This window comes from Halichoeres trimaculatus, unplaced genomic scaffold, assembly GCF_033239565.1.
Source record: "Halichoeres trimaculatus isolate MK-OKI-2021-1 unplaced genomic scaffold, fHalTri1.1 fHalTri1_scaffold_20, whole genome shotgun sequence".
In the NCBI taxonomy this organism is placed as follows: Eukaryota; Metazoa; Chordata; class Actinopteri; order Labriformes; family Labridae; genus Halichoeres; species Halichoeres trimaculatus.
The window spans coordinates 17611875-17638196 of NW_027437198.1; the positions used below are offsets into that span (position 1 = coordinate 17611875).

Here is a 26322-nt window from a genome sequence, read left to right on the forward strand (position 1 = left end):
AATGAGTAGGCGAAAGAGTACCACTTAGGACCACAGTGCTAAGATTACATTACAATGACTAAGGAAAGCGAGTGATTTACTGCTTCGCGTTTCGTCAACCTCACTCACGTAACAGTTAACTTATGCAAATTGATTTTTCACACATAGTGGATGCAAAACTATAAAACTCTGGCTTGATAAACTGTTGCCAGTTTGACTCAATGCCCATCAGTCAATATTATTCCGACTGCTTCCGCTTGGTCAGTTGTCTATCAAGTGTGGCAAAATTTAGGGGTGTAATGCAGTAGTAGTTAATTTATGTAAAGTAATATTCGTGCAAAATTAAAACAAGTTCACAATAGTTTCTGCTCTCTGTATATTTTATTAAAGAAAATCGTGTATTTTAAGAAAAATACATGAATACAGGAGATAACTATAACGTTATTGATGATAAGCGTTACCCGTGGATCAACGTAGTGGTACAGTCCACAACACCCGGGTTTCCGCGCGAAAAGACGGCCCGCGCGCCCGAATTGCTTATAGCATCCTCTGCAAGAATCAGCAGACAACACAGGCACTCTGCAGCCACTCAGACACGGCGGGTTTAACATTGTTTTAACGGATTTTAAAGCTGTTTTATCTCTTGTCTCTTACGTTTAGCTAGCTGTTTTACCATGCCATCGAGGACTTCCCTGTTTTTACCAGAGGATGTGAGGAAAAGGTACGGTGGTAAAAAACATGCTAATAATGTCCATATTATTTAGCAGGCGTGTAGCTTGTTGTAGTTGTGACAGAGGCAAACAAAGTGTAGTCCATGACGGCACCTGCATTTGGTTTGCACGGTTTAACGTGAGCGATGCCCACCACTTTGTTTGCAATGTGTTCCCAGCAGCTGTGGCTAGCGTTAGCTTGTTACCACTTGACAGTCAATACACAACTCATGTTAGCTCCCTGTTGAGGTTAGCATTGTAGCTCGCAGCCTGTCAATGGATGGAGCAGCGTGTGAGATTTGGCGCCACTCGGGAAGTTTTACTTGCCATCTCACCTCTGTGATTACATCTAATGAGAGACATGTGCTCGAAGATAATACTTTTACTGTCACCTTTATGTGCACTTAACTTAACATTTCGACATGTGTTTACACAGGCTGCAGGTGTTGGATAAAGCTGGATCTTCAGACGAGGTAGGTTTTTTCTACCTGCTGCATATTAAAGTCGGCAAACAATCATCGGTTGACTCCTCTTGATATGTAACGTTCACTGATGACTGCTGTGATTGAGGTGTTTATTCATATTAAAGGGAAACGAGGTTCAAAATAGCCTTTTCAGCTTACATAGAAGTTCCAACCTCTGTAAAAGTATCTATTGAACCAGATCACAATGCGTTAGGTGTGTTCACGCCAAGAGTCGGACATTTGCTACATGATGTAAGTTTAACAAACTGTTGACACCGATACACTTTAAATAGCCTAAAGTTTTGAGAAGTTCAGAGTTGTCGTGCCTTGATGCTGACATCTCAAATATTTATATGTTAAAACCGACCCACACACAAATGAATAAGCATCCTAGAAAAAGCCTGCTCAACTCAATAAAACATGGAAAAGGTCAATAAAATGGAAATAAAACCATACCACTTATTGTGTTATCTTGCTTCATTGATGTCTTTTTAGGATCATGTGAAAGAAAAGCTCAAGTTGGTTCAGGACTTCCTCCATGTTGACGCTCAGGACCAGCTGACCAGCCTTGAGGAAAAAATGAAAAATTCAGAGATCACTATGGTTTGTATTCTTAAGACGGCGGTTAAGAATCAGAATTATTTGTATATTATGATTAGCTTTTTTATTTGTGGCCTTTGTTTGCCTTTTGCTTTCCTCAGGAGGGCTACATATCTCAAGTTAAAGCCCTGCTGGGAAAAGAGCTTTCCCTTGAAAATGGCTCACATGCTGATGGCGTAGAGCAGAATGGAAAAACCAACGGCTTCACAAATGGTTCACACAAAGACGAGGACAGTGAAGATGTGGCAATGGAGGTACCTGAGGAAGAGGAGGCTTTGAAATCACCAACTGCTTCCAAAGGGAAGGGTGGACGCAAGAGCAAGTCTAATTCCGACACACCAAGTAAATTTTAGACTCACCATCACCAAATTAACCTCAGAACATTCAAATCAAATGACACATAATTAATGGAAGTCCTCTTGTTCTTCTTTAGCCAGTACCAGGGTTACAAGAAATGGTGGAAAACAACCCACCATCATGTCCATGTTCTCCAAAGTGTGAGTAGTTGAGCATCATCATTTGACTATGTATAAAAACTTCACTTTTATTTTTTAAGTGATGTCATACTGTGTGTCATTGTAGTCAAAAGCGCAAGTCAGAAGACTTAAATGGAGACGCTACAAACGGACAAACAGAAGTGAAAAAAGAGGAAGATGAGGCCGAGGAGGTGACTTTTTTTCACCATTGAATCTTTAAGATAAGTGTTGTTGCAGCTTTTAATGTCTGGTAAATAACTCTCTGCTGTATGTATGTTGTAGTCTCGGGAGGAAAAGCGTCTCAAAGTGGACCCGGAGGAAAAGTAAGTTGTTGTTTTTTTGGTGTAAAATCAATAAAGGTTTCCGCTCATTTTTTTAAACACACTTTTCTTTTCACAGTCCTGCTCCAAAAGAATCAAAGAGTGAGATTATGAAGCCGGTTGCAAAGGTAGGGATTGAGTTGTTAAGCTAAATGTTAAGAAGATGTCATCACAGCTCAAAGCTGCATGTGTGCTTAGGACACTGCACAGTTGGAATGGTGTGATAGGGTTATGTGTGTCACATTGTTGTTACTCGAACAAGATGGAGATGATTTTTTTTATTGAAGGTGGATTGATTAGTTGACAAACTAGTCACAGCTGTAGATGTCTGTTTGTGTTGATTTGAAATATTGTTTTTCATTTTAGACCCCGCCCCCAAAATGTCAAGACTGCCGACAGTACTTGGATGACTCGGATCTTAAGTTTTTTCAAGGCGATCCTGACAATGCGGTGAGAAGTTTTTAGAAGTAGCTTGATTTTGTTTTTATCCTTTTTTTTTTTTTTCAAGTACACCTGTAAAACTTCTGAATGGTGTATTTTTTAACAAGCACCCTTTAAACACTTTTTAACCTTGCTGGTTTTTAATGTTATTCTTTATAGAATACTGACAGGAAATTCAGGATTACATAATGATGATAATTGATGTAATCACTTAACAAATGTGAGACCTCTGACTTTTTTACTATTTCATCTTCAGCTGGATGAACCAGAAATGCTGACTGATGAACGCCTCTCCCTATTTGACTCCAACGAGGATGGATTTGAAAGCTACGAGGATCTGCCACAGCACAAGATCACAAACTTCAGGTAAGTGATTCCACATAATCCTCTTTTTTGCCTCGATTAGAGAAACAAACCTATTACAAGCTTCTTATAGTGTGTCGAGGAATTATGTCAAAGTTTGAACTCTATTTTTTATTTCTTGCAGTGTTTACGACAAGCGTGGCCACCTTTGTCCGTTCGACTCTGGTCTGATTGAGAAGAACGTGGAGCTCTACTTCAGCTGCGTGGTTAAACCGATTTATGATGACAACCCCTGCTTGGATGGTACAAATCCCTGAATGCAAGAAATCAAATCTTGATGATGATCCAGCTCTTCTATGGGTTAAATTCTACTTTGTTTCTGTATCTTTTCCTCTCTGAAGGAGGCGTACCTGCGAAGAAGCTCGGACCCATCAATGCCTGGTGGATCACTGGTTTTGATGGCGGAGAAAAAGCTTTGATTGGTTTCACTACAGGTAGTTGCTGTTCCAAACCCTCCCTTATATCACCCTCTTCACTGTGTTTGATTCACTGAAGGTTGGTTTCTATTCTCCAGCTTTTGCTGATTACATCCTTATGCACTCGAGCGATGAGTACGCACCGATCTTTGCACTGATGCAGGAAAAGATCTACATGAGCAAGATCGTGGTGGAGTTTCTCCAGAAGAACCGTGACGCCACTTATGAAGACCTTCTGAATAAGATTGAGGTGAGGAACGTTACGGGTGACACAAATTAAACAAACACTGATTCAAACACAAGGACATGATGTGACTTCATAAAACATACAGGATGCAAACGTTGACCCTGAATTCTCCCACACATTCTGTGAAACGCTCTGATTGAGACGTGGGATCAGGTTCCATGTTGAATCATTGCCCGGATGCTGATCAGCTCTTGTTTCTCATGCCATTAGACCACTGTGCCTCCTGCTGGGCTGAACTTTAACTGCTTCACTGAGGACACACTGCTGCGCCATGCCCAGTTTGTGGTGGAGCAGGTGGAGAGCTACGACGAGGCCGGGGACTCGGACGAGCAGCCCATCATCGTCACTCCCTGCATGAGGGACCTGATCAAGCTTGCTGGAGTCACTCTAGGAAAGAGGTAGCTTTGTGCACAGAGATGACCCTGTGAAGAGACTTTTCAGATAAGCCTAGAACAAAACAAAACAACTTAAGCGCTTACATTGTCAACATCACACCTGTTGTAGTTTTCAGAACACAAGTCCACGGCTTCTTGGCCTTTTTGTAATCCCATACATTAACAAATACATGCAGCCTTTCTTACGGTATTCAGTGAAAACAAATATGAGCAGTGTACACGCTGCATATTTTACTTGAATGAAAATATCCTGAAATACTTGAGGAATTTGTCAGCTATCCTTTTTCTCCTTGGATTCCTTTTTTTGTCTGCCCTTGCTCCTTGTTCTCCCTGATGTCTAACATTCCTTTGACATTTCCTAATGCAGCATGCTGCTGTACTGGTAGGTAGGCCTTGTTGTGAATGCATCATTAGCTTGTATGGTGGTGTGTTAGTGTGAAGCATTTAGAAATTTGATGGACTAAAAGATCAAAACGCCAGAGTTTAAGTTCGGTTTATTCACACACAGGGATCGATGGGGTGGGTTGTTTACTGAAGCTCTCTGGCAAATTTGAGTTCTTATCACACAAGATTATAAATTATACAAATTTATTATAAAATTTTCAAAGTAAAAATACACAAGAGTTAATTTTGACTTTTTGGTATTTTTTATGGCCCTCTGTAACTTAAATGACTTTTTTGTGGGTCAGTGTTATCTGAAGGTGTAAAAAAGGGCAAAGAGGACCAGAAAAGTAAAACACAGAAGAATGAGTGAGTGCACCATGTGTCAGGTTGGGTAACTTGCAGCCAGAGAAAAACAGTCACTAGTTTCAAACCCAGCGACAAAAATAGGAGACGCTTTCAAACTGTCAGACCTGCTTTAATGTCATTCTCTGATTTTGTTGACCTGCTCTAACCCCTGCAGAGACATACCGCTTAAACTTTAATCTCTAACTAACATGACGGAGAAAGACATTGGGTGAAAAGTTTGAGCTGAACAAACGTTTGGGACAAACTTGATCAGACAGGAGCTCTGCATCGTACATGTTCCCTGTGTCAGTTTGCTTCTGTTTGCTTGTTCCTTTTGTTGCATGGCCTGATGCTGTGGTGTGTTGAAGGCCAGGGGCTTCATAATGCCATCGCTCCACATACCGTCAGGTGTTTGTGCTGAGACAAGCAGACCTCCTCTCTAAGTACAACCTTTTTTTTTTCTGTTGACAGGAGAGCCGCCAGAAGACAGGCCATCCGTCACCCGACAAAGATCGAGAAAGACAGCAAGGGGCCGACGAAAGCCACAACCACCAAGCTGGTTCACCAGATCTTTGACACCTTCTTCTCGGATCAGATTGAGCAGAATGGTAAAGAGGGCGGTGCAGCCAAAAGACAGCGGTGTGGTGTTTGTGAGGTGAGTGGGGTTTGGTTAGAAAGACGATCAGCTCTGTTAAGACTCTAATTCACCTCAGTCTGATGAGCATAAGCTGAAATGTCCCCTTTTTTCCTTCAGGTGTGTCAATCTCCTGATTGTGGCAAGTGTGTGGCCTGTAAGGACATGATCAAATTTGGAGGAAGTGGAAAAAGCAAGCAGGCTTGTAAGCAGAGAAGGTGAGCAGAATGTCTGAGTGGTTCAGGCTGCTGGTGTCTTCAGTTTGCAACACTTAGATCTCAGCATTTGACCACAAACCACAAACTTCCAGACAACGTGATCTTATCTGTTGTGATGGACGCTGTCAGTTTAGGTGAACTCTAGTGTTTGCATCACCCAGTCGGTCACCTGTAAGTAACATCCAATCAAACTTGTTCTCCTCGGTTTAGGTGCCCTAACCTTGCAGTAAAAGAGGCTGAAGATGATGAGATTGTCGAAGAGGAAGATGTCCCAGTGGAGAAAGCCAAAAAGGTTTCTCAAGCTAAGAGGAAGAAGCAGAGCCAGTGCAAGCTCACGTGGATCGGCGAGTCTATTCAGGTCTGCTTTCTTCACCTCCTTTCATTCTTAAAACTCTGAGGAATGTGTGTGTTTATGAAGCGTCTTTGTTTCAGACTGAGGGAAAGAAGCAGTACTACAGGAGGGTCTGCGTGAACGATGAAGAGCTGGAAGTCGGCGACTGTGTCTCAGTTTCCTCAGAGGATCCGAGCATCCCTCTCTATCTGGCAAGGTTTGGCAACCCAGACTTGGTGAAATCTCGTCTTTGTGGTTTATGAGTATCTAACGACCAACTCCTCCTCAGGATCACGTCTCTGTGGGAGGAACCCAGTGGAAAGATGTTTCATGCTCACTGGTTCATGCGTGGTACATGCACAGTCCTGGGGGAGTCCTCTGACCCGCTGGAGCTCGTCATTGTTGATGAGTGTGAAGACATGCAGCTGAACTACGTGCAGGGCAAAGTGAACGTCACGTACAAGGCCCCGTCCAACAACTGGTTCATGGAGGTAGGTGAACTCAGTATGTGAAATGTACTGTTTGATATTCAGTCTATCATTCTCTCAACTCCATCATGTCTGTATCTCAGGGTGGGATAGATGAGGACATCAAAGTGATCGAGGATGATGGGAAGAGCTTCTTCTATCAGTTCTGGTATGACACCGATTTTGCCCGATTTGTGACGCCTCCAAAAACGACTCAACCAGAAGACTGCAAATTCATGTAAGAACCACCAACATGATTTTATGTTTCACTGATTGTTCTTTTCTTTTTGCATTAATCACTTTGGGTTTGCTTCTCTTTTCTCTCAGGTTCTGCGGCAGCTGTGTGAGAACTAAAGAAAGAGCCGACAAAGAGAAACCCTGTGCGTTTGAACCCCTGGAGGACCAAGACAACGACTCCAAAGCCCTGTATGCTTTGGCTTGCTTTAAGGGTCAGCAGTTCAAGGTTGGAGACAGCGTCTACCTGCCCCCAGATGCTTTTCACTTTAGGTGAGGAAGTTAACTTAAAGTATGTCTTTCACTCTACTTCTGCTGAATTGATCTAAAACTCTCCTCTTCTGTTTCTGGTGTTTAGTGTTAAGCCAGCAAGTCCGGTGAAGCGCTCCCACAGGAAGGATGATGTGGATGAGGACTTGTATCCAGAGTATTACAGAAAGTCTTCAGACTATATCAAAGGGTCAAACCTGGATGCCCCAGAGCCTTTCCGCATCGGACGCATCAAGGAGATCTTCTGTCACAGGCGTAGCAACGGAAAACCTGACCTCACAGAGGTCAAACTGAGACTCTACAAGTTCTACAGGTAAGGATAACACTTTATTGATAGCCTTTCTGGAGTTTTGTGAGTTTTGCTCAGAATTTGACTGAGTCTCTCTTTTTTCCCCTTATCTGCCAGGCCTGAGAACACACACAAAGGTGTCAAAGCCAGTTACCACACGGACATCAATCAGCTGTACTGGAGCGATGAAGAAGTGACCGTCAGCATGTCCGAGGTGCTCGGTCGTTGTCAGGTGGAATACGGAGAAGACTTGAATGAATCTGTTCAGGATTACTCCAGTGGTGGACCGGACCGCTTCTATTTCCTAGAGGTACAAATTTTGATCATCAAAGATTAAGTTATTGGCTCCACGCATGTGTTATAGATGATTCTCACACACGTGTACTTCACAGGCTTATAGCGCAAAAACCAAAAGCTTTGAAGACCCTCCAAATTATGCTCGCTCTGCTACACATAAAGGCAAAGGAAAGGGAAAAGGGAAAGGTAAATATAAACTAGATTTTAATGATAAAAAATTATCTAAAGGCTTGTTATACAATCTGTTTTAATAATCACTTTTTTTTTTTTTAATACAAGGTAAAGGCAAAGGGAAGGCGCCATCCGCACAGGAACCACAGGACGCGCAGACTGAACCTCAGACATTTAAAGTGCCCAAATACCGCACACTGGATGTGTTCTCTGGCTGTGGTGGACTCTCTGAAGGCTTCCACCAGGCTGGTAAATAAACACTTGTCTCATGCTGGTTTACAACCCAACATTTTAATCCAATCCAATCCAATCCAACTTTATTGTCAAGCATTTTAAAAAACAAGCATAGGTAAAACAAAGTGCTGTACAAGAGAGTGAATAAGATACAAGAAAAAAGAATAGACATAAAACATAAGTAAAAAGAATTTGTCAAGGACAAGGAGCAATATAAAAGACATAAAACAAATTTAACATGAATAAAAAACACAGAAGAAGCAAAATAAAATAAATCAAACTTTAAAAATGAATAAAACAATCACCAGCTACTGTGCTTCAAAGGCCAGGGAGAAAAAGTGGGTCTTAAGAAGGGATTTAAAAATAGGCAGAGACTGGCCTGTTTAATGCTATGAGGCAGCCCGTTTCAGAGTTTTGGGGCTGCGACAGCAAAACCTTGGATACAACACTAAAAACCTGACTGCTGTTCTTCTGTAGGTATCTCTGAGACTCTGTGGGCCATTGAGATGTGGGAGCCTGCAGCACAGGCCTTTAGGCTTAACAACCCTGGCACCACAGTGTTCACAGAGGACTGCAACATCCTGCTCAAGCTGGTCATGTCCGGAGAGAAGACAAACTCTCTGGGTCAGAAGCTGCCTCAGAAGGGGGACGTGGAGATGCTGTGTGGTGGACCTCCCTGCCAAGGCTTCAGCGGGATGAACCGCTTTAACTCCCGCACATACTCCGCATTCAAGAACTCACTGGTGGTCTCCTATCTCAGGTCAGTGATAGTAATATCAGTACGTCCTGCAGTGGAGACCACACAGCGCATATTTAAAAAGCTTTTCTTCTCTTGCAGTTATTGTGATTACTACAGACCAAAGTTCTTCCTCCTTGAGAATGTGAGGAACTTCGTCTCGTTTAAAAGCTCCATGGTCCTGAAGCTGACTCTGCGCTGTCTTGTGCGTATGGGCTACCAGTGCACCTTTGGTGTACTGCAGGTGAGTCTGAGTAACCACATGTGGCTCTGTGTTCCTTTTTTTGGTTTAATCCTGGGTCACGTGTGTCTTTATCAAAAAAAATGTCCAACCACAATTCTTTTTTTAGCCTTCAAGTGGCACAGCTGTTCACACAGGCTGATAGAGTACAGAGTGTTTTTGTGATTATAGTTGACCCCTCTGATGTTCCTCCTTTGTTCCCTTCCCTCTCAGGCTGGTCAGTACGGAGTTGCTCAGACCCGGCGCAGGGCCATCATCCTCGCTGCTGCACCTGGAGAGGAGCTGCCTCGCTACCCCGAGCCTCTGCACGTGTTCGCTCCCAGAGCCTGCTCCCTGAGTGTCGTGGTGGATGAAAAGAAATACGTCAGCAATGTCACAAGGTAACGCAGACGCCCTTCTTTTGTAATTCTATTCATCGGTTTGTTGAGCCTCTGACTTCACTCTCCTTTGTCTTCAACAGGGGTAATGGAGGGATTTACAGAACCATCACTGTCAGAGACACCATGTCTGACCTGCCAGAGATCCGGAACGGTGCTGCTGCCTTGGAGATCTCCTACAACGGGGAGCCTCAGTCCTGGTTCCAGAGACAAATCAGAGGCACACAGTATCAACCAATCCTGAGAGATCACATCTGCAAGGTGACTAGTGCCTGACATTCTCAGGAAAGAAATGTGTTCATGAATAATCACTTCTTCTCTGATTGAAGATTACAACAAACGTTCTGTCTCTCTTCAGGACATGAGTGCTCTGGTTGAGGGCCGTATGCGTCACATCCCCTTGGCTCCAGGCTCTGACTGGAGGGATCTGCCCAACATGGAGGTTCGGCTGAAAGACGGCACCATGACCAAGAAGCTGCGGTACACACACTCCGACAAAAAGAACGGGCGCAGCAGCACAGGTGCACTCAGAGGTGTTTGCACATGTGCAGGAGGTATGCAGGATGAGTTTTCTTCCCACATTATATAAAAAAAAAAGCTTAAACATGGAGTATTGATGCATTTCTGCTTTTCTTTGCCGTTTCAGGGAAGCCATGTGACCCTGCAGACAGGCAGTTCAACACCCTGATCCCTTGGTGTCTGCCCCACACTGGCAACCGTCACAACCACTGGGCCGGGCTCTACGGCAGACTGGAGTGGGATGGTTTCTTCAGCACAACTGTCACCAACCCTGAGCCCATGGGCAAGCAGGTGCTGAAACTTTTACTACTCTGCTAAGATTTAACAGATGTTATTTAAGAAGGAAGATAAGAGCTTGAGTTACAGAAACGTAGAAGCGATAGTTTTCCTTGATTTGAAATCTAAACTTTGTTTCTTTTCAGGGCCGTGTTCTGCATCCGGAGCAGCACAGAGTGGTCAGTGTGAGGGAATGTGCACGGTCTCAGGGATTCCCTGATACTTACCGCTTCTTTGGAAATGTCCTTGACAAACACAGACAGGTAAGACCTTACAAACTTCAAGCTTAATGATCATTCAGAGTTTATTAAATCCCTTAAGTTGAGTTACTTTTCAACCATTGAGATGCAAAAATAGCTTTTAAAGCTGGCAATGATTATTTTTCCATATACAATCATTTTATAGATTTTTAAGTTGATGTGTTAAACTGCTCACAGTGTAAACTCGGATAATCACTAAAACCTGTTCCTGCCAGGTTGGAAACGCTGTGCCTCCTCCTCTTTCTCGAGCCATTGGCCTGGAGATTAAAAAGTGTGTCTTGGAGAGAATTAAGGAAGAACAAGCACCAGGTAACTCCTGTCTGAATATTTCTACCATGTAAAATTCCACCTGTAAAAGTGTGTGATTTGTTTATTTTTAACCAATGCGCTGTTTTCTCTCCCCTCCACAGAAAATGTCAAACAGGAGAAGATGGAGGTCTCTGATTAGTTCCCACTATCTGTTCCACAAAGCCTGATGTTCACGTGTAGGGCAATCATTCCTATAAAATAAGCTGGCTTACAACTGTCACTAAGTGGCCACCATGGATATTCTGTGCAGTGCCATTTCATTCCATGTTTATTTAAAATCTGTTTTTAATGTACTTTTCATCATGATGTTGGGAAATGCCCACTCAGCGTGGGATAAATTGTATGTAGTTTTTAAATGTTTCAAATAAAGCTCTTATGAATTACTGGTGACTGTTGTTCAATTTGACACAGAGTAGTTAAATGTTAGTGAAACCGGCAACTTGTTTTAAAGGTAAATGAAATATTAAACTTGAGCTGTATTCACTCCCAGGTTGTCGTCAATTAGTACAGATTATCCAAATGTGGAAACAATTCAGTAGGATTTTGAGTCTTGAATTCTTTACAGTTTTTCACGGTTCTTAATAATTTGGCACAGTTTGCAAAACCCTCACTTCAAGTACCAATTGCTTGGCTCAATTTGCTACATCAAAACAATCCCTTATCCTGCATCAGCCTCTGACTTTCCTTCATTACACTCTGATGTCAATCACCCACAACACACAATTATGCAAATCTCATAACACCCAGGTCTGGTGAGCAATTTTCAACCTGGGGAACTGCAGCATAAAAGGGTCTTGAGCCTCTGCTATGTTTGGTGAGCACTGAACAAGAAGAGAGGTAAGAGTGAGAGGAGGACAAGAAAAAGGAGGATGAATGCAATAATTTCTCATCAAATCAGGGCCACTGTTGTTTGCCATGTTCTGAATCATGGTCTGAGCATGAAAGAGGCTAGCCTTATAGGAGAGTCCAGCCAGACCTCAGTTGTTTCACTGTGGCTGGAATCATCAGGACCTTCGGATTAGAGAACAGGTACTACAGTAAATCTATTTGCCTTGTGTTCTTTACCGTACTGTAATACTGCATATCAATAGAATACAGTATGCTGAGAGTAGTTTTTATGTACATTTTCCTTGGAAATGCCTGTGCACTGAAACACTGTAAATAAAACAATGATTTGTTGCATACTTGAGTGATATTTTATGCTTGAAGAAGTAGGCCTACACAGACATTTTCCAGAAGGAAAATGGGTAATTCTCATGAGTCATTGCCATTCACATTGTGCGTTGCACTTTTAGAACTGGGTTTTCAATTTTGCACTTCAGTGTGCTGTGAATGCTTGGTGAATGCAGGTTTAGCGTTTTGTGTGTGAGGTTTTCAGGTTTGTGCGTACATTTTGAAGGAATCAGTTAGTATTTTGAAACGTGTGTTAAGAATTGTGAAAAACTGTGATTCTTGAATATATTTCTCACCATATCTGGGTTGTAAGCTCAATGCACTGAAAACTGGATGAAATCATGCCAAATCTATTGTTAGTATTCAAATGTAGCTTTAAAAAGCTTTGGAAAATTATGTTTAAAAAACCATCAAAGTTTAAACCTTGAAGCTTTGTCAGGATGATAAATGTCTGGCAATGAGGATCCTACAATGAGCAGAAGAAATGATAGCAACGCTGATTCTCTTTATTTAAGTAACAACCATATTTTATTACAACAATAAAATCTGGCAGCATCCTGGAATATTTTCTTGTGGATTCCTCAGTTGTTTGAAGGTCTGGAAGAGAACAGAAGCACTTTAGCAGCATGAATATTACAAGCTGTCGCTTCATTCAGCGATCTAATGATCACTTACTTGGCCCATTCAACATTGAGAATAAGATGATCGTATCCAAATCCTGAAACTCCAGCGATGGCTCTGGCTGCATCTTCACGACGGTGAAAGCTGATGAAGGCAAATCCCTGAAGAAACCAATCAAAGAGTTTATGGATGAGGCAGCTGTGGCACGATATGCTATTAGGAGTTTCTAACATGTAACACTTTTTAGACTGCACAGTTCTGGCTTGATAAATGTAGACGAAGATGAAACAGTAAATACATCTTGATTGTAAAAACTGGCACTGACCTTTGACTGGCCCGTGTTCTTGTCTTTGGCCAGATAGATCCTCGAAATGGAGCCAAATGGTCTGAAGAGCTCCTGCAAGTCTGTCTCACGAGTGTCCTCAGACAGATTGGTCACACGGATGGTAGCGTTGTCATCAGCTGTTGAGTGCAAACATAACTTTAACACTGAGTGATAATTACGGGTCTGGTAGGGTCAGCAGCTGCACGAACTTACACCCACCTCTGCGGTTAGGCTGCATGGACTCCCCTCTGCGCGTGCCTCCATCCCTCAGACTCGGGGGCACATACTTTCCAGTCTTGTTCTGGACTGGCGCTGCAGGTTCTGGTTCCACTGTTTCAAAAGACAGGAGGAAGAATCAGTTATTGCTCTGGCAGCAGAAAAACCACTACAACTAACAAACCACAACTTTGAATGTGATAGTGTGGTAGTAGGTCTGATGGTACCAGAGCCAGCAGGCTTCTCCTTGTCTGCTGTGGAAAGTCCAAGCTGTTCGGCCAGCTCCTTCTGCATGGGGCCCAGAGTGTCCTTGTATGGACAGCGGGTGGTCCAATGGTCACCTTTACAAATACGACAAGACACAATCTTCTGTCCTTTGAGTTTATTCATAGGATCCTCATCTTGGTCTTGAGCGTTCAAATCCTGAAGGAGGAGAGGTAAGATACCAAGTTAAAGCTAAATCAAGCAAATCACATTACATCACAGAATAACCAAGTCTGCATTTTACATTCGAAAATATGTCATCACAGAATAAATTCCCACCTCTTTGCTGGAGATGAAGGTCATAAAGACGTCATCGCTGACTGTGGTGGTGGCAACGTTTGGGCCTGGTGCATCAAACTCAGAGTTTCCAAATTTCTTCCAGTTCTGAAATTTGAGAGAAGCTGAACATAAACTTTTGTCTTCTGTTCTCACGGTGAATGTGTCTTTGTTTTTGTTTTTTTAACACTGACCTTTCTCCTGGCAACAGCTTTGGAGGCTTTTCTTGTCTCAATCTTGAAAGTTCGCACGATCTAGGGTAAAATGGGGCAGGAAGTGTAAATTCAGTCACGGAACAGAAATGTGTAACAAAGTACAGCACAGAGATCCAGAAATGTACAGCACATACAGCCTAATCTCATCACATATGGCTATGGAATATCACTAAACCAACAGTCTGTGTTAAACTTTGGAGAGTCCTGCGACTGCTAACTCAAGAGGATATGAAGTAAAGATCGTTTTACAAACTACAGGTTGACAAATAATAAAATTTGTGTAAAAAAAAAAGAAAAGAAAAGCAAGCTTCGTGCTACTGAAATTACCTTGAACTTCTTTCCATCATCGTCGATTTTATACTCAGTGATAGTTTTTATATTTCCTTTGATGGTTTCCTTGGGGGGTGGTAGCGTGCCTGTACATAAATAGATAACAATACATTCATTTGGAAATCATCACTATGTTTCCTTGTACCGTCAACATCATTTCTCTTGTTGCGTCACTATATATCTCGTATATCTCGTCTGTGCAGTGCATTACTTTTAAAAGAATCCAGGAATACCTTAACACATCCGTTAGTTTTTATAATAATGAAGAAAACAGTTAATATTTGCCTGCTATCAAGTTAGCTAACCAGCTCGCGCGAAGCTGTCACTGCTTACGTCACTGACAACAGGCCACCACATACGTTGATGGGATGTTTCATTTTGATACTTAATCCAAATCACATACTGTTTGATTTATGCCTTGATAAACCAAGTCATAACTATCATCTCGGGAGAATAAATTTTAACTAGATGGATGAAAAGAGAAACCACGTGGAAGTGAAAGCCGCCCAGCCGGCCTCCTCCTCAGGACTGGTGAGATACAGTACGGATAAGCTAACTGCGCTAACAGGAAAACTCGTTACCTTCATCTCCTTCTTCCTCGACTTGATCTGCCCAGCTGGGCTTGGAGCTGGAGGGGGGGAAACACATGCAGTATTAAGAACATAAAATAGTTATGAAAATAATTAATAGCATTAAAAATCCAAAATAAAACTCACTCGTCGTATTCGATCGACGGCATCTTCGCGGCTAGCTTAGCCCCCGGAGCGTAGAGAACGGACCAGCGCGAGCCGAGCCAAAGCACGAACACAAACACTTCCGGGTTGTTCATTTCAAACTAAAAGTACAACGTTTGTTAAACACCAAGCTTCAAAATAAGAGTCGTAATTTCTAAAGCTTCATTTGTTTAAAAATAAGTGTACACAAGTAAAGGCTTATTTATTTAAAATTAAATGCTTTACGAAAGTGCACAAATTTTCTGTTTCAGCTTCACTTAACCTGTGTTTACATTCTCAAAGAGAAGATACCTTGTTTTTTTATTGTTACAGCCATATCAATATCAATTTATTTATTTTGTTTATAACTGCATACTCACACATATTGTACTTTAAAGGGATATATGGAAGGGGCTTCATTTTTATCAATTTCTGTTGTAACAGCTGTGTTGCAGCATGTGATTTATTTTGCCTATATATGCAAAGTTACCTTCATAGCCAAACGAGAGGAATAAAGCATAGCATATAACTTGATTGATTTGAATTAAAATAATTAGATGAGTCACAAATCTGTACTTTGACCAGTTAAGAAATTTGTGATGTGGCAGAACTACTCAGGACTGTGATCTTTTTACGACTATTTGAGGTAATCTGCTGCACGATCATGTAGAAAACCACTTCCTCAAACACCAACCACGAGTATCTGTTCCTCCAAGTGGCATTTTGTGTAGTCTCTCACATTTCACTAGATTATTTTATCAGAAAAAGTATGTTTTTCTGTAAAGTTTGTGCTTTTACAAATTACAATGAAATATTGTACAAGTAGTATAAAATAAAAGTGTCCTACTCTCTTATTTTGCATACTGATATGATGATACTATATGAAGTAGTAAGACAGTTATTAAAATGAGCAACAAAGAAATTGAAAAAAATATGCTTTTATATCAAAGTTAACAATACAACTTTTATATGAAGTAACAAAAACAAATCAGTGCAAGCCTCCTTGTATTAATTACAGTCTGTTATGAACCAAAATCCCAAACTAATTTCATTTACAGAAAAGCTGCGGAATCTACTTCTTTACTCCTTCTTGGTACTCATCCTCTTGGCTCTTTCCACAACAAGCTACTCTTATACTGTCAAACACGGCCATGTAAAGGATTGGGTGGATACACATGTTTAGGGTTGCAAGTCCCTTTGACACTTGATACATGCTGTACACCCAGCAGGCTGAGGTGTTGGGATTTTGGATTTTCTGATACAAGTGATAGTTCTGAAAGACATGGTAAGGCACATAGGAGAAGACATACAGCACAAGGACTGATGAGACCAACAGGGCTACCTTGCGTTTCTCCAGTGTTGTTATACTTGCATTCCTCCAAACCACTCTGATAACCACACAGTAAGACACAAAAGTGACCAGAAAAGGAAGCAGAAATCCAAACACACTAAGAAAGATTCTGTGAGTGACAAGAGGGCTTTCGTCCTCTGATGGATTTTCACACAAAGACACACACAGGGTGTTGTTATTGTATTTGTTGGGGCAAACTGAAGCAAATTTCAACACCGGGCAGGAAATGACTCCTACTACAATCCAGATGATGACGCTGACTGCCTTAGCGTGGGCAGGCCTTACATGGGATCGGGTAAAGAAGGGCCACACAAGAGCAACACACCGGTTCACACTTATCGCCATGACGAAGAAGATGCTCACATACAGGTTGCAGGTGAAAAGAAATCTTTCAATCTTGCATGCCAAGTCCCCAAACAGCCAGTGTTTCCCAAGTGCGTAGTAGACAATCAGCAGAGGCAGGGTCAGGACGTACAGCAGGTCACTTATTGCCAGGTTGCAGGACAGGACAACTCCAGTGTGCCAGTTCTTTCTCTCTCTGACCACCAGCAGCCACAGAGCAAACAGGTTTCCTGCCAGAGCGATGATGAACTCAATACCATACACTGATGGCAGCAGGGAGATCTGAAACTTCTCACAGTCGGAGAAATTGTGCACCATCTTGATTTCAGCTGAAGGGTGCTGCTTTCATGAACTTTGAATGTTTCAATATCTGTAAATCAATGTTTGGACAACAAATATATATCACTTTAGTTCTAACTCAAGCAGAAATACAGTTCATCTGTGATTTATGTGGCTGGGTGTGGATAATTGGGAAAGCCATTTTGTGAGAGAAATATGTCATTTTGTTAAAAATAAAAAAGGTAAATAATAGTTAAAAAGCATGTAATGAAGCATTTCTTCTATCCAGATCAAAAATAAGAAAGAAACGTTTGTGAGAATAAGTAAAACTTTAGCTTACCCTTGAGTAGACTTGCAGTGCACTGTGCTAGGAGGTGTCAGTGTCACCTGAGAGTTGTGTCTGGGGCTCATTTCCTGTGTGATGTCTGTAAATGACGAGTGAGAAGAAACAGCCTCGAGAATCATGATTGTCTTTGTGAGGAATGTTAGAAACATGAAGGACTTATCTAACGGAAAGTCACTTCCTCTTAACCCCCTGCATAAATTTCACAACTCAAGAGCCAATGACGACACAGCGTGCCATCACGCGGCAAGTGCTGGCAAAAGAGCTGGGGATAAATAGGTCATAATTTACAACATAGATGTGATTGAGTGTTGTTCACTATCACTGCCCACATGTTTCCCATCATATCAGCACAGTGTTTGACTGAATCACATCACAAACGTACTGTCAGCGACTTAGAGCATCAGTACAAGACACTGTCATACTGTATTTCATCTTGACTCAGAGGGACCTTGAGTCTGATCTTTATTATTATAAGTGGAGGGTGGTGGCTATCAAGATGGACACATGTTGGCGGAACAGCTCACCCAGTGTCATCTTGTGTTTTCAACATGCAAAAAACCCCAAAGAAATCACATCATGTGAGTGCTGTAAGTTCAGTAAATTCTCTAAGTTTGAATTATAGATGCAGGTGTCTATTGCATATCTCTAAATAATATGGTGCAAACATTACAAATGACAGATCTTGAATATTTGATATTGAAAAAAAATGAAATAGATGAATAAATCACAAGTCTGGTGACTTGGTGTCTCCACCAAAGAGGTGATCTACGAGTAACCACAGCATGTTAAACAGGCCTCTTCTCTGTTTTTAAATCTCTTCTTAAAAACCCATAACGCTCTTCTCTGGCCTTTAAAACACAGAAGTCGTTGATTTTATTTATGTATTTGTCTGTTTGTTTGATCTCTCTTCTGCATGCCCTTTAACTATGTTTTATGTGTTTAAATTGTTTTTGTATTTTACATGTAATGTTGCTACGCATTGCATTCAGGAGCGTATTTAGTCGTTTGGGGGCCCAAGGCAAACCCAGTCAATGGTGCCCTCCGTGTCCTTGTAACTCATCTTCCTCAGAGCTAGACTGGCCTTACCTGGGTCCACTGTCTCTTTCTGAGAATCAAAGCATTAGACAGTGCCAATCTTGTACATGGTAACTTAACACAACTAAATGCATCTCCTCAAGTTCTGTACTTTAGTTTGATTTTGAAAAAAGTGAATACATAATTTAGTCCACTTTGTCCTGGATTTAAAATCTTTTATGGTCAATTGACAGCTTATTTGTCCCACAGTGGGGAATTTTCAGAGTAACAGTAACAAACTAGAAAAGCAATTTCTGAAGAAATTGCGCTGTGAATGCAGAATGCTGAAGCAGCTTGCGCTGAACTGCTAATGCAACAAAAGCTGAACCTGAATGACAGAAGATATGTCTGAAAATGGTTGAAAAAGTCTTGAAAAGCTTGCGCTCAACTGCTAATGCAGAATGCTGAACATTAATGACTGAAGGTTTGTCTGAAAGTGGCTGAATGAAGTCTTAAAATGCTTGCGCTGAACTGCTAAAGCAAAATTCTGAACAAGAATGGCTAAAGTTATGTCTGAAATCATTTGAATTAAGTCTTGAAAAGCTTGTGCTCAACTGCAAAAGCAGAATGCTAAACATGAATGACTGAATTTATGTCTGAAAATGGTTGAAATAATTCATGAAAAGCTGGCACTCAACTGCTTATGCAGAATGCTAAATCAACCTGCCATGAACTCTTGGATGAAAGGAAACTAATGGATGAATCAGTTAAATGGATAAATGAATTTAAAGTTGAAATGGCTGCATTTTTTCAAAATTTGAAGCAATGAATTACATTTTAGAGAACAGTTATGGAAATAATGACCTGACTGAGGGAAAATGCAAGTCTCATCTCTGAAACGCTGTTAAAATGAAATTCTGTGTGTCCTGTGTGTGAGTTTTTAATCATGTAAGCCTGTCAGCTGAGGCTCATCTGAAGCCAGATGTTGCCATGGTGATCATTGTTTACCAACTGCCATCAGAGAGCTGGTGGAGTCTGTTGATTCCCAACACATTTCCACTGAAATCAGGGTGTCAAACTGCCTGCAACTGTGACTAAACCAAAGGGCAGATAAGAAAAGTGATCACACCGTAGGAATCCTGAGACCCTGAGGAAGCTGTCTGTGTTAATTTCATGTCTAAAGATGCAGAAATAGGCCCATGACAGCGATATATAGATGAGGGAAATTTGACTGATCTCTGAGAAAACCCCTCAGGAATTAACATTGGAGTACATGGGTGCCTGAGCTGACTTTGCCTGACAGTTGGTCATTTTGTGAAAAAGGGCTCCATCCTTTTGCTTTAAAAACCACTTTGTCAGAAGCAGGACAAGACTACTTACATGCTGAGGGCTTATTTGTGTTGATAGCTCAAAAAATGTGGCCAAGAGAGCAGTTTACCCAGCAGTTTCTCAGGTCTTGTTTCCCCCTCTCCCTGCTCTGTCGTTTGAATCTCCCACTCTGAGCTGAAACATTCCGTCCAATACACACCAATGTTAAATGGCTTGAAGAGCTGAAATGCATCATGACCTTTGAAGGGTCATTGTGAAGTAACTATGAATGCTAGGAAACATTTGAAACCGACTGAATGGAGTCAAAAGATAGCTGAATATTTTGAAGTTTGAATGGAGTTTGTAGCTGAATGTATGACTGAATGAGGAGGGTTTGAAGCAGGCTGAAATAATGTCCTGAAGGGAGGAAATTTTGAAAATTCCGCATTCATCTCTATGGGACCGAAATCTCGTAAATCGTTGAATATCTCGGAAAGTATTTGTGAAAAGTTTCTGAAGAGTCATAGCCCCCTTGTCCCCACTGAAACACACGTTTTGAAGTTTGAACGGTGAAAATCAGTTGAAGTTTGTAGAAGTTTTAGCGGTCCAAAAAAGCGGGCGGAAGAAGAAGAAGAAGAAGAAATTTTTTTGTCACAGAAGAACATATGCTGTGAATGCATTACTGCATTCACAGCAACAAGAAAATATGAAGTAATAAGCATTACAATAGGTAAATATTAAAAAAATTATTTAGTAAAGAAAAAATATGTAAATATCAAGCACAACATAAAACTGGAAAAAAAATATCCTGAAGAGGTGATATTTACAGTTACGATACTTTTTGATACTTTTATTTTAAACTTATTGTATTTTTATTTGACCCCCTGTCCAGTGAGTTATGTATCTAAAAAAGAGATTTTGTACAATAATGTTTATCACCAACTCAAAAAGTTTGATTTTGAGAAAATTATCCTTTTTTTCTGGGCTAGATAAAGTCCTTAAAATCCTAAAAGTCTTATATGTTTATCTCAGATCTCAGAGCAACATTGTTTTTATTTCCGACTTGGTTGAAAATAAGAAAAAAAAAATGGGGAAAAAAAGGTGTTTTTTACCACTTTCTTCCTGAATCGAATTTTCAGATGTGTTCTAACATGGAATAGCCCATTGAATAAGAAGGGAGGGGGAGTACCCACGATCATTAAAGATTAAGCCTTTTGATGTATTTTGAAGCATGTGAAGTAAGCTTTAGAAAAAAGAAACGCTTTAAATTGAAGAGAACTTCATGAATCAGTTTTTAAGAAATGCTTTGGGGGCCCCTGGGAATCTTGGGGCTCCAGGCAACTGCCTGTGTTTGCCTAATTGTAGCTACGCCCCTGATTGCATTTTATTTATGTATTTGTATGTACAGCTCTTTGGTCAACAGTGTCTGTTTTTAAAGTGCTTAACAAATAAAGTTGGATTGGATTGGAGTGGAACTACGATTTTTCTTTATACAATTCTTGATGAAATTTAGTTAGCTTAAGTTCAAGTTAAGTTTTCTTTACTTATCCTTATTATTGTATACTCCAGTTAAACATTTGGACCATCAAATGTATTATTTTGTTGTCTTGTAAAATGCGATACATCATAAACGCGTTCATAATAATGAGCCCTCATATGCTTGCGTCGGTGCAACTCCCTTTTTGAGAAAATGGAAATAAACTGCGTATTTTACGATTCAATTATCCAGTAAATGCCAAACTCAAGGTCTTAAAATGTGATTCAGATATTTACGCGAGGTTAACGCTGTTCTGTACCTGTACAAATTTCCCCGCTAAAATCAATAGTTTCATGTTGTCTCCATTTGAACCAGGCTGCACATGTTCGAGTAAAATAACCCGAGAAAATACTCCCTTAAAAACTTCAACAAAAACTTTTTAGCCCACCTTTTAAATAAACCAAAATACATAATAAGGATAGATAGGAAATCTGTCGCTTTACTCTTCCCCCCCTTTACCAAAATCTGACCGCAGGGATTATTCACCGTTACTCACCTGACTGTGCGCGCATAAATACATCATAGAGCAGCTCGACACACGACGGACGTAGTAAGTAATGATGTTGTATAGGCTGAGAAAACATAAAGCTTAACTGACCCGGAAGTCCAGGATTTCCAAGAAAGTGAGGCACACCTGCAGCGTGCATTCCTTACCTTAAAAACACAACACATGACTCGACTTGTTTCATAACACGCGCTCAACAGGGTGGGTTTTATTTGGAGAAAATACATTTAACACCACAGGAGCCAAGTTCCTGCAGCTTCCTCCAGAAATACACACGTTCATTCATTGGAATAGAGAAAGTTATGCTGTATATAAAAATAAACTAACAAAGTTTACAAAGCTCTGGAAACTGGCAGCACTGATAACAATGTAATGGTCTTTTGCACTGGTAGACTTGATCTGTTTTATTGAACTTGTACATTGTTGAAATTTACTCAGCCTGAAAATATGGCATATCTGTTCTTTTCCATTCCTTTTGCTGCACCTTTCAATCAGCACCCATTCACTGCTCATGAGCTCACAGGTCGAGGCCTCAGCAGCCGACAGTCCCCTGCTGCCCTCTGCTGCTTCAGCACAAAAAACACATTCAACATTTAGGAGTCCAGAGAGAAGAGCTCACACTCAGCCCTTTCCTTTCCTCTGTTTGAAGCCTTGCTTTGCACCTGCTCCTCCTTTCTTCTTGAAGCTCGGCTTTCCTTTCTGACCTCGAGATTTGAAAGGTTTGTCCTTGTTTTTCTTCCCGCCAAACGTTTTGTTCCCTTCAAATTTCTTCTTACCACCAAACTTCTCCCCACCAGCTTGCTTTGCTGCAAATGTCTTTCCTTTGAATACCTTTCCTCCTGACTTTTTCTTTCCAAAAGCTTTCTCCCCATCCCTGGATTTCTTCCATCCTTTCTCTGTATTGTCTCTGCGAGTTCTTTCACTGTTTTTCTTTGGAGATTTTGAATCTCGGTCTTTTCTTGCTTCACCTTTGGACAGCCTCCGCTTTTTGGCAGGTCCTTGAGTCTTGTCTGAGCTTGACTTCTTCTTGACACTAGGGAACATATCTGCACGAATGGAAAAAAAAAGAAAGAAAACTTAGTCAATAACTGTTTTTAAGGAAGGCCCTGGAGCATGTTGGCTTGAACTAAAGCATGCACAGAATTTACATTCACCTTCATCTGGCTCCTCTCCTACAGCCTGTCGGTAGTATTCTACCTCGTCGTCTGACTCAACAAGAGCTGCCTGATCATCCTGCATCCCAGGATCCTCCACCTCACTGTCCTCTTCAGCCTCCTCAGCATGCTTCCTCTTTATGCCAGCCAGACTCTTTTTCCTGTTAAAAGTAGAGTAAAAAAATACTTTTACACTTCACACATTTGAAAAACAGAGGAAACATTTTGTAGAGGATAGTGAGACCCAGAAATCACATTACTTGTTCTCTTCTTTTTTCTCCTTCTTCAGAGCGACATTCTGCTCCTGCTTCTTCTTGCGTTCACGTTTCTCTTGCAGCTGCACCTCCTTCCTGTTCAGAATCTCCTGTATCTCCTCCTCTGTCTTTGAGACTGGCAAATGGAGAAGTTAAAAAAAAAAAACATTAAAGACCATCTGTACCAGACAACCAGTAAACCATTTCTTCTTTTTTTGATGTATCAGTAAGCGTTTACTTTTAGAGCGAAATCATAGCTTTCATAAAGATTTTGTCATCAGGTACATCAGGAAACAGTACGTAGAACAACATTAATTAGAAAGATGTGACTCACTGGTGGCGTGATAGAGAACGTTCCCTTCTCCCATTCCTTCCTGTATTTTTATCAGCTGCAGAGTCATGCGAGGACCAATCTGAGATAAGCAGTGTTACAGTTTTGTCATTCTCATTCAGTTACAGCATTGTTTTAAGTTGCACTACCTCGTAACACTCACTTCAGTGAGACGGACTGCACTCTGCTGGGACGCCATGTTGCCTCGGCCAGAGTAGACCTGAGGAAGCTCCGTTATGTTGTGCTCCCCATCTTGCTCTGCTTCACTCTCTGAAAGGTTTGCTCCCCTAAGAGTTGAAAAAGGACATTGAATAATTCAAACATTGCCCACACATTGCGAGTCCTGCAGGAGCTACAGCTCCAGACACAGTGCGCTTAGAAATTGTACCCTCACAAGACCCTTACTTCACCAGCAGCTCACTGATGTCCTCAAGCTTGGACATGTTGGGGAACTTCTCCTGCATTAGCTTCTTGACCCCGCGACTCATTCCCACTGGGACCACCTTGAGGCTGCTGCAGGATGAAAAACATGATCAAAAGAGTCAGTATGACTTTTTATCCAAGAGTAATGATATAAAGTCACTGTGTGAAGGCTCATCAGTGCGTTTACTTTGAACAAGCATCACTGGACAATCAAGTTACAATCTGTCATCATCTGAGCCCTGGCACACACCTGTCTGCTGCACCCTGTAGTCTTACAAAAATGCTCATTAACTGAGCACCAAAACTCAAATACAGAAGCATTTTGCTACTGATGACTGACTTATCATAATATTACTTACTAATGTCTCAAATCGATTTCCTGGGAGTCTGGGTTGTAATTCACCAACACACACCTCTTGATATGATTGAGGCTCACCTGGGGAAATAAACAACAACAAAATGTAATTTTCAGCTAAATCTAGCATTTTACTCAACAACATGTGCCAAGGACTTCAACAAAATCAGAAAGCGTTTACTTTTTTTTTTAATCTTCAAAGGAAATCTCAGAAGACTATACTTTCATCATGTCAACAGCTGAGTTAAATCCTTGTGAACAAAAAAATTCAGTAAAGAGGAAGAGGATAAAAAAAAGCATACCCTGTGCACATTTATAGATGGAAACATGTTCTGAAACATGGTAGCCATCAGTTTGACATGCATGCCATCAGATCCAAAGTTGTTGAGGATGAGTAGTGGATGATGTGTGAACTGCTGATCGTGCATCCTGTGTTTCTTCAGAGATGAAACCACGTCTTTGACAAGGGAGTACTGCAGAAATAAAGAAAAACAGTCAGCTTTTAACAGTGGGAATGACTCTGAGGTAAGATTTGACTTCAAAAGCGTGGGCACATCAGTGCGTTTACTTTGAAAACATCACTTACAGTCAAATAAGAAACTGTCATCACATGAGCCCTGCTTTCAATCATTCTAGCGCCTGCGTTCTTATATTTACCTTCTGCACTTTAAAGTGAAGCATGGGGCCTTTAGGGAGTCGAGCAAGTCTCTGAAAATAAAGATGTTTTTGGTGAAATGATGGTACATGGGAATAACACTATCAAAGCAGATGACTGTTTGCTAATGTTGTGAACTGAACCTACCATGTTCACACTGCTAGGGGTCTTGCTGAAGATCATGAAGTGTGTCACCCCCAGTGGTCCTGCGATAGCCACAAAGTCCTTCAGCACATTCTTCTTCCTGATCTGAAAAACAGTATAAACAGTACAAGCAAGTCAGAAATACTGAGAGAGAGGTAGCAGAATATAGCTAAAACATTTGTAACATTCATTAGAGGAAAACCTTTATGTTAAAAAAACTGATTACTTTTCTTGTTTGCACTTATTTCAAGTTTATAAAACTCCTGCTAAATAACCTTACTTTCAGAGTCTCTGCAGTGTACGGCATCATGATTCTCCGCACATCCTGGATGAGCTGACCCACGTTTTTCCCAATCTGACCCCGATGAAACACGAAAGAGTGGGGGATAACTCCGTACGTCTCCTCGGCCACATGGTTGGCCTGCGCTCGGGATTTCTTCTGGTTCTTGGTCTGAAAACATATTCATAAACAGTATATGAGCAAAAAATAATGGCGAACATTAAAGATTTTTCAGCGTGAAGCAAAGTTATTAGTTCTCCGCAAACTAAGGGTTTATGCTAATGTGCTAGCACAGGCCCTTACTTACCTTTGATTTCCCCATTATTTAAGGAAATGAAGTAGCGTAGCTTTTTAACAACGCAGTCACCCTGTTCACACTATAATCCTGTTAACAATGAAGCGTAACTATTCATTATGAGAGACATTTGTACCCTACAACTCGCTAACCAGCTAAGCTAAGACAGCAACACGACGATTTCCACATGTATCCCACACCAGACCGCCGTGTGTCACATGCTAATATGTCCGGGCTGCACATGTTGGCCGGGACTTCTTCCTCTACTGGGGTTCCGCCTGGCTGTGTAATACTGCCCTCCACAGTCCACTTTGGAAAGTAATTCCTCCCTAGGCTTCAGACGTTGTCTAAGGATGAGGTTAAAATCGTTTAATTTATGTAAATCAATGTATTTGTTGAAGAGGGATACTTCATTAGATAACTTTACAAGATAAATAACCTTATAATGCTATTCTGGTGAATATTGATAGAAAAAAATGTACTTAAAAGTAATTATATAAATAAAAGCACATTATTGTTACATAATTTAAAAAGTATTTCAACTTTTTGCATAAAGTTCACATTCTAGTCATACTCAATGTCTTATTTTTCAAGAGTTCATTTTAAAACTGAG

At 41.1% G+C, this 26322-nt stretch overlaps 3 protein-coding genes across 4 annotated transcripts; 1 reads left to right on the forward strand and 2 right to left on the reverse strand.

The window, feature by feature from the left end:
• The first annotated feature begins 516 nt into the window (after positions 1-516).
• Positions 517-11368, forward strand: dnmt1 (DNA (cytosine-5-)-methyltransferase 1). Of its 2 annotated transcripts, XM_074696284.1 has the most exons (35): positions 517-700; positions 1126-1162; positions 1649-1756; positions 1855-2095; positions 2187-2250; positions 2336-2420; positions 2512-2552; positions 2629-2677; positions 2916-2999; positions 3247-3356; positions 3478-3596; positions 3695-3787; positions 3868-4019; positions 4227-4414; positions 4779-4793; positions 5612-5795; positions 5895-5992; positions 6203-6350; positions 6425-6540; positions 6613-6814; positions 6895-7028; positions 7118-7297; positions 7383-7607; positions 7701-7893; positions 7976-8066; positions 8160-8300; positions 8763-9045; positions 9124-9265; positions 9476-9642; positions 9723-9900; positions 9998-10193; positions 10286-10449; positions 10581-10697; positions 10910-11003; positions 11105-11368. In XM_074696284.1, the coding sequence occupies exons 1-35, from the start codon at positions 654-656 to the stop codon at positions 11140-11142; spliced, it is 4524 nt and encodes a 1507-aa protein (XP_074552385.1). In that variant the 5' UTR covers positions 517-653; the 3' UTR covers positions 11143-11368. The 2 variants fall into 2 exon arrangements, with proteins under 2 accessions (XP_074552385.1, XP_074552386.1); XM_074696285.1 differs by lacking the exon at positions 4779-4793 and having other exon boundaries at positions 518-700; positions 11105-11367.
• Positions 11369-12661: 1293 nt separating this feature from the next.
• Positions 12662-15264, reverse strand: eif3g (eukaryotic translation initiation factor 3, subunit G). The gene is made up of 10 exons (XM_074696705.1): positions 15140-15264; positions 15005-15051; positions 14421-14509; positions 14073-14132; positions 13882-13986; positions 13566-13761; positions 13342-13452; positions 13123-13259; positions 12852-12958; positions 12662-12773 (listed from the first exon to the last, which is right to left on the reverse strand). Exons 1-10 carry the CDS (start codon positions 15250-15252, stop codon positions 12758-12760), a joined length of 981 nt encoding a protein of 326 aa, XP_074552806.1. The 5' UTR covers positions 15253-15264; the 3' UTR covers positions 12662-12757.
• Positions 15265-16193: 929 nt separating this feature from the next.
• On the reverse strand, positions 16194-25960 carry LOC141809380 (uncharacterized). Its single transcript, XM_074696370.1, has 15 exons — positions 25722-25960; positions 25415-25585; positions 25138-25239; positions 24993-25043; positions 24638-24808; positions 24340-24416; positions 23963-24070; positions 23721-23844; positions 23561-23639; positions 23233-23362; positions 22973-23133; positions 22445-22864; positions 22325-22384; positions 21912-21967; positions 16194-17168 (listed from the first exon to the last, which is right to left on the reverse strand). Exons 1-15 carry the CDS (start codon positions 25734-25736, stop codon positions 16209-16211), a joined length of 2685 nt encoding a protein of 894 aa, XP_074552471.1. The 5' UTR covers positions 25737-25960; the 3' UTR covers positions 16194-16208.
• Positions 25961-26322: the final 362 nt, after the last annotated feature.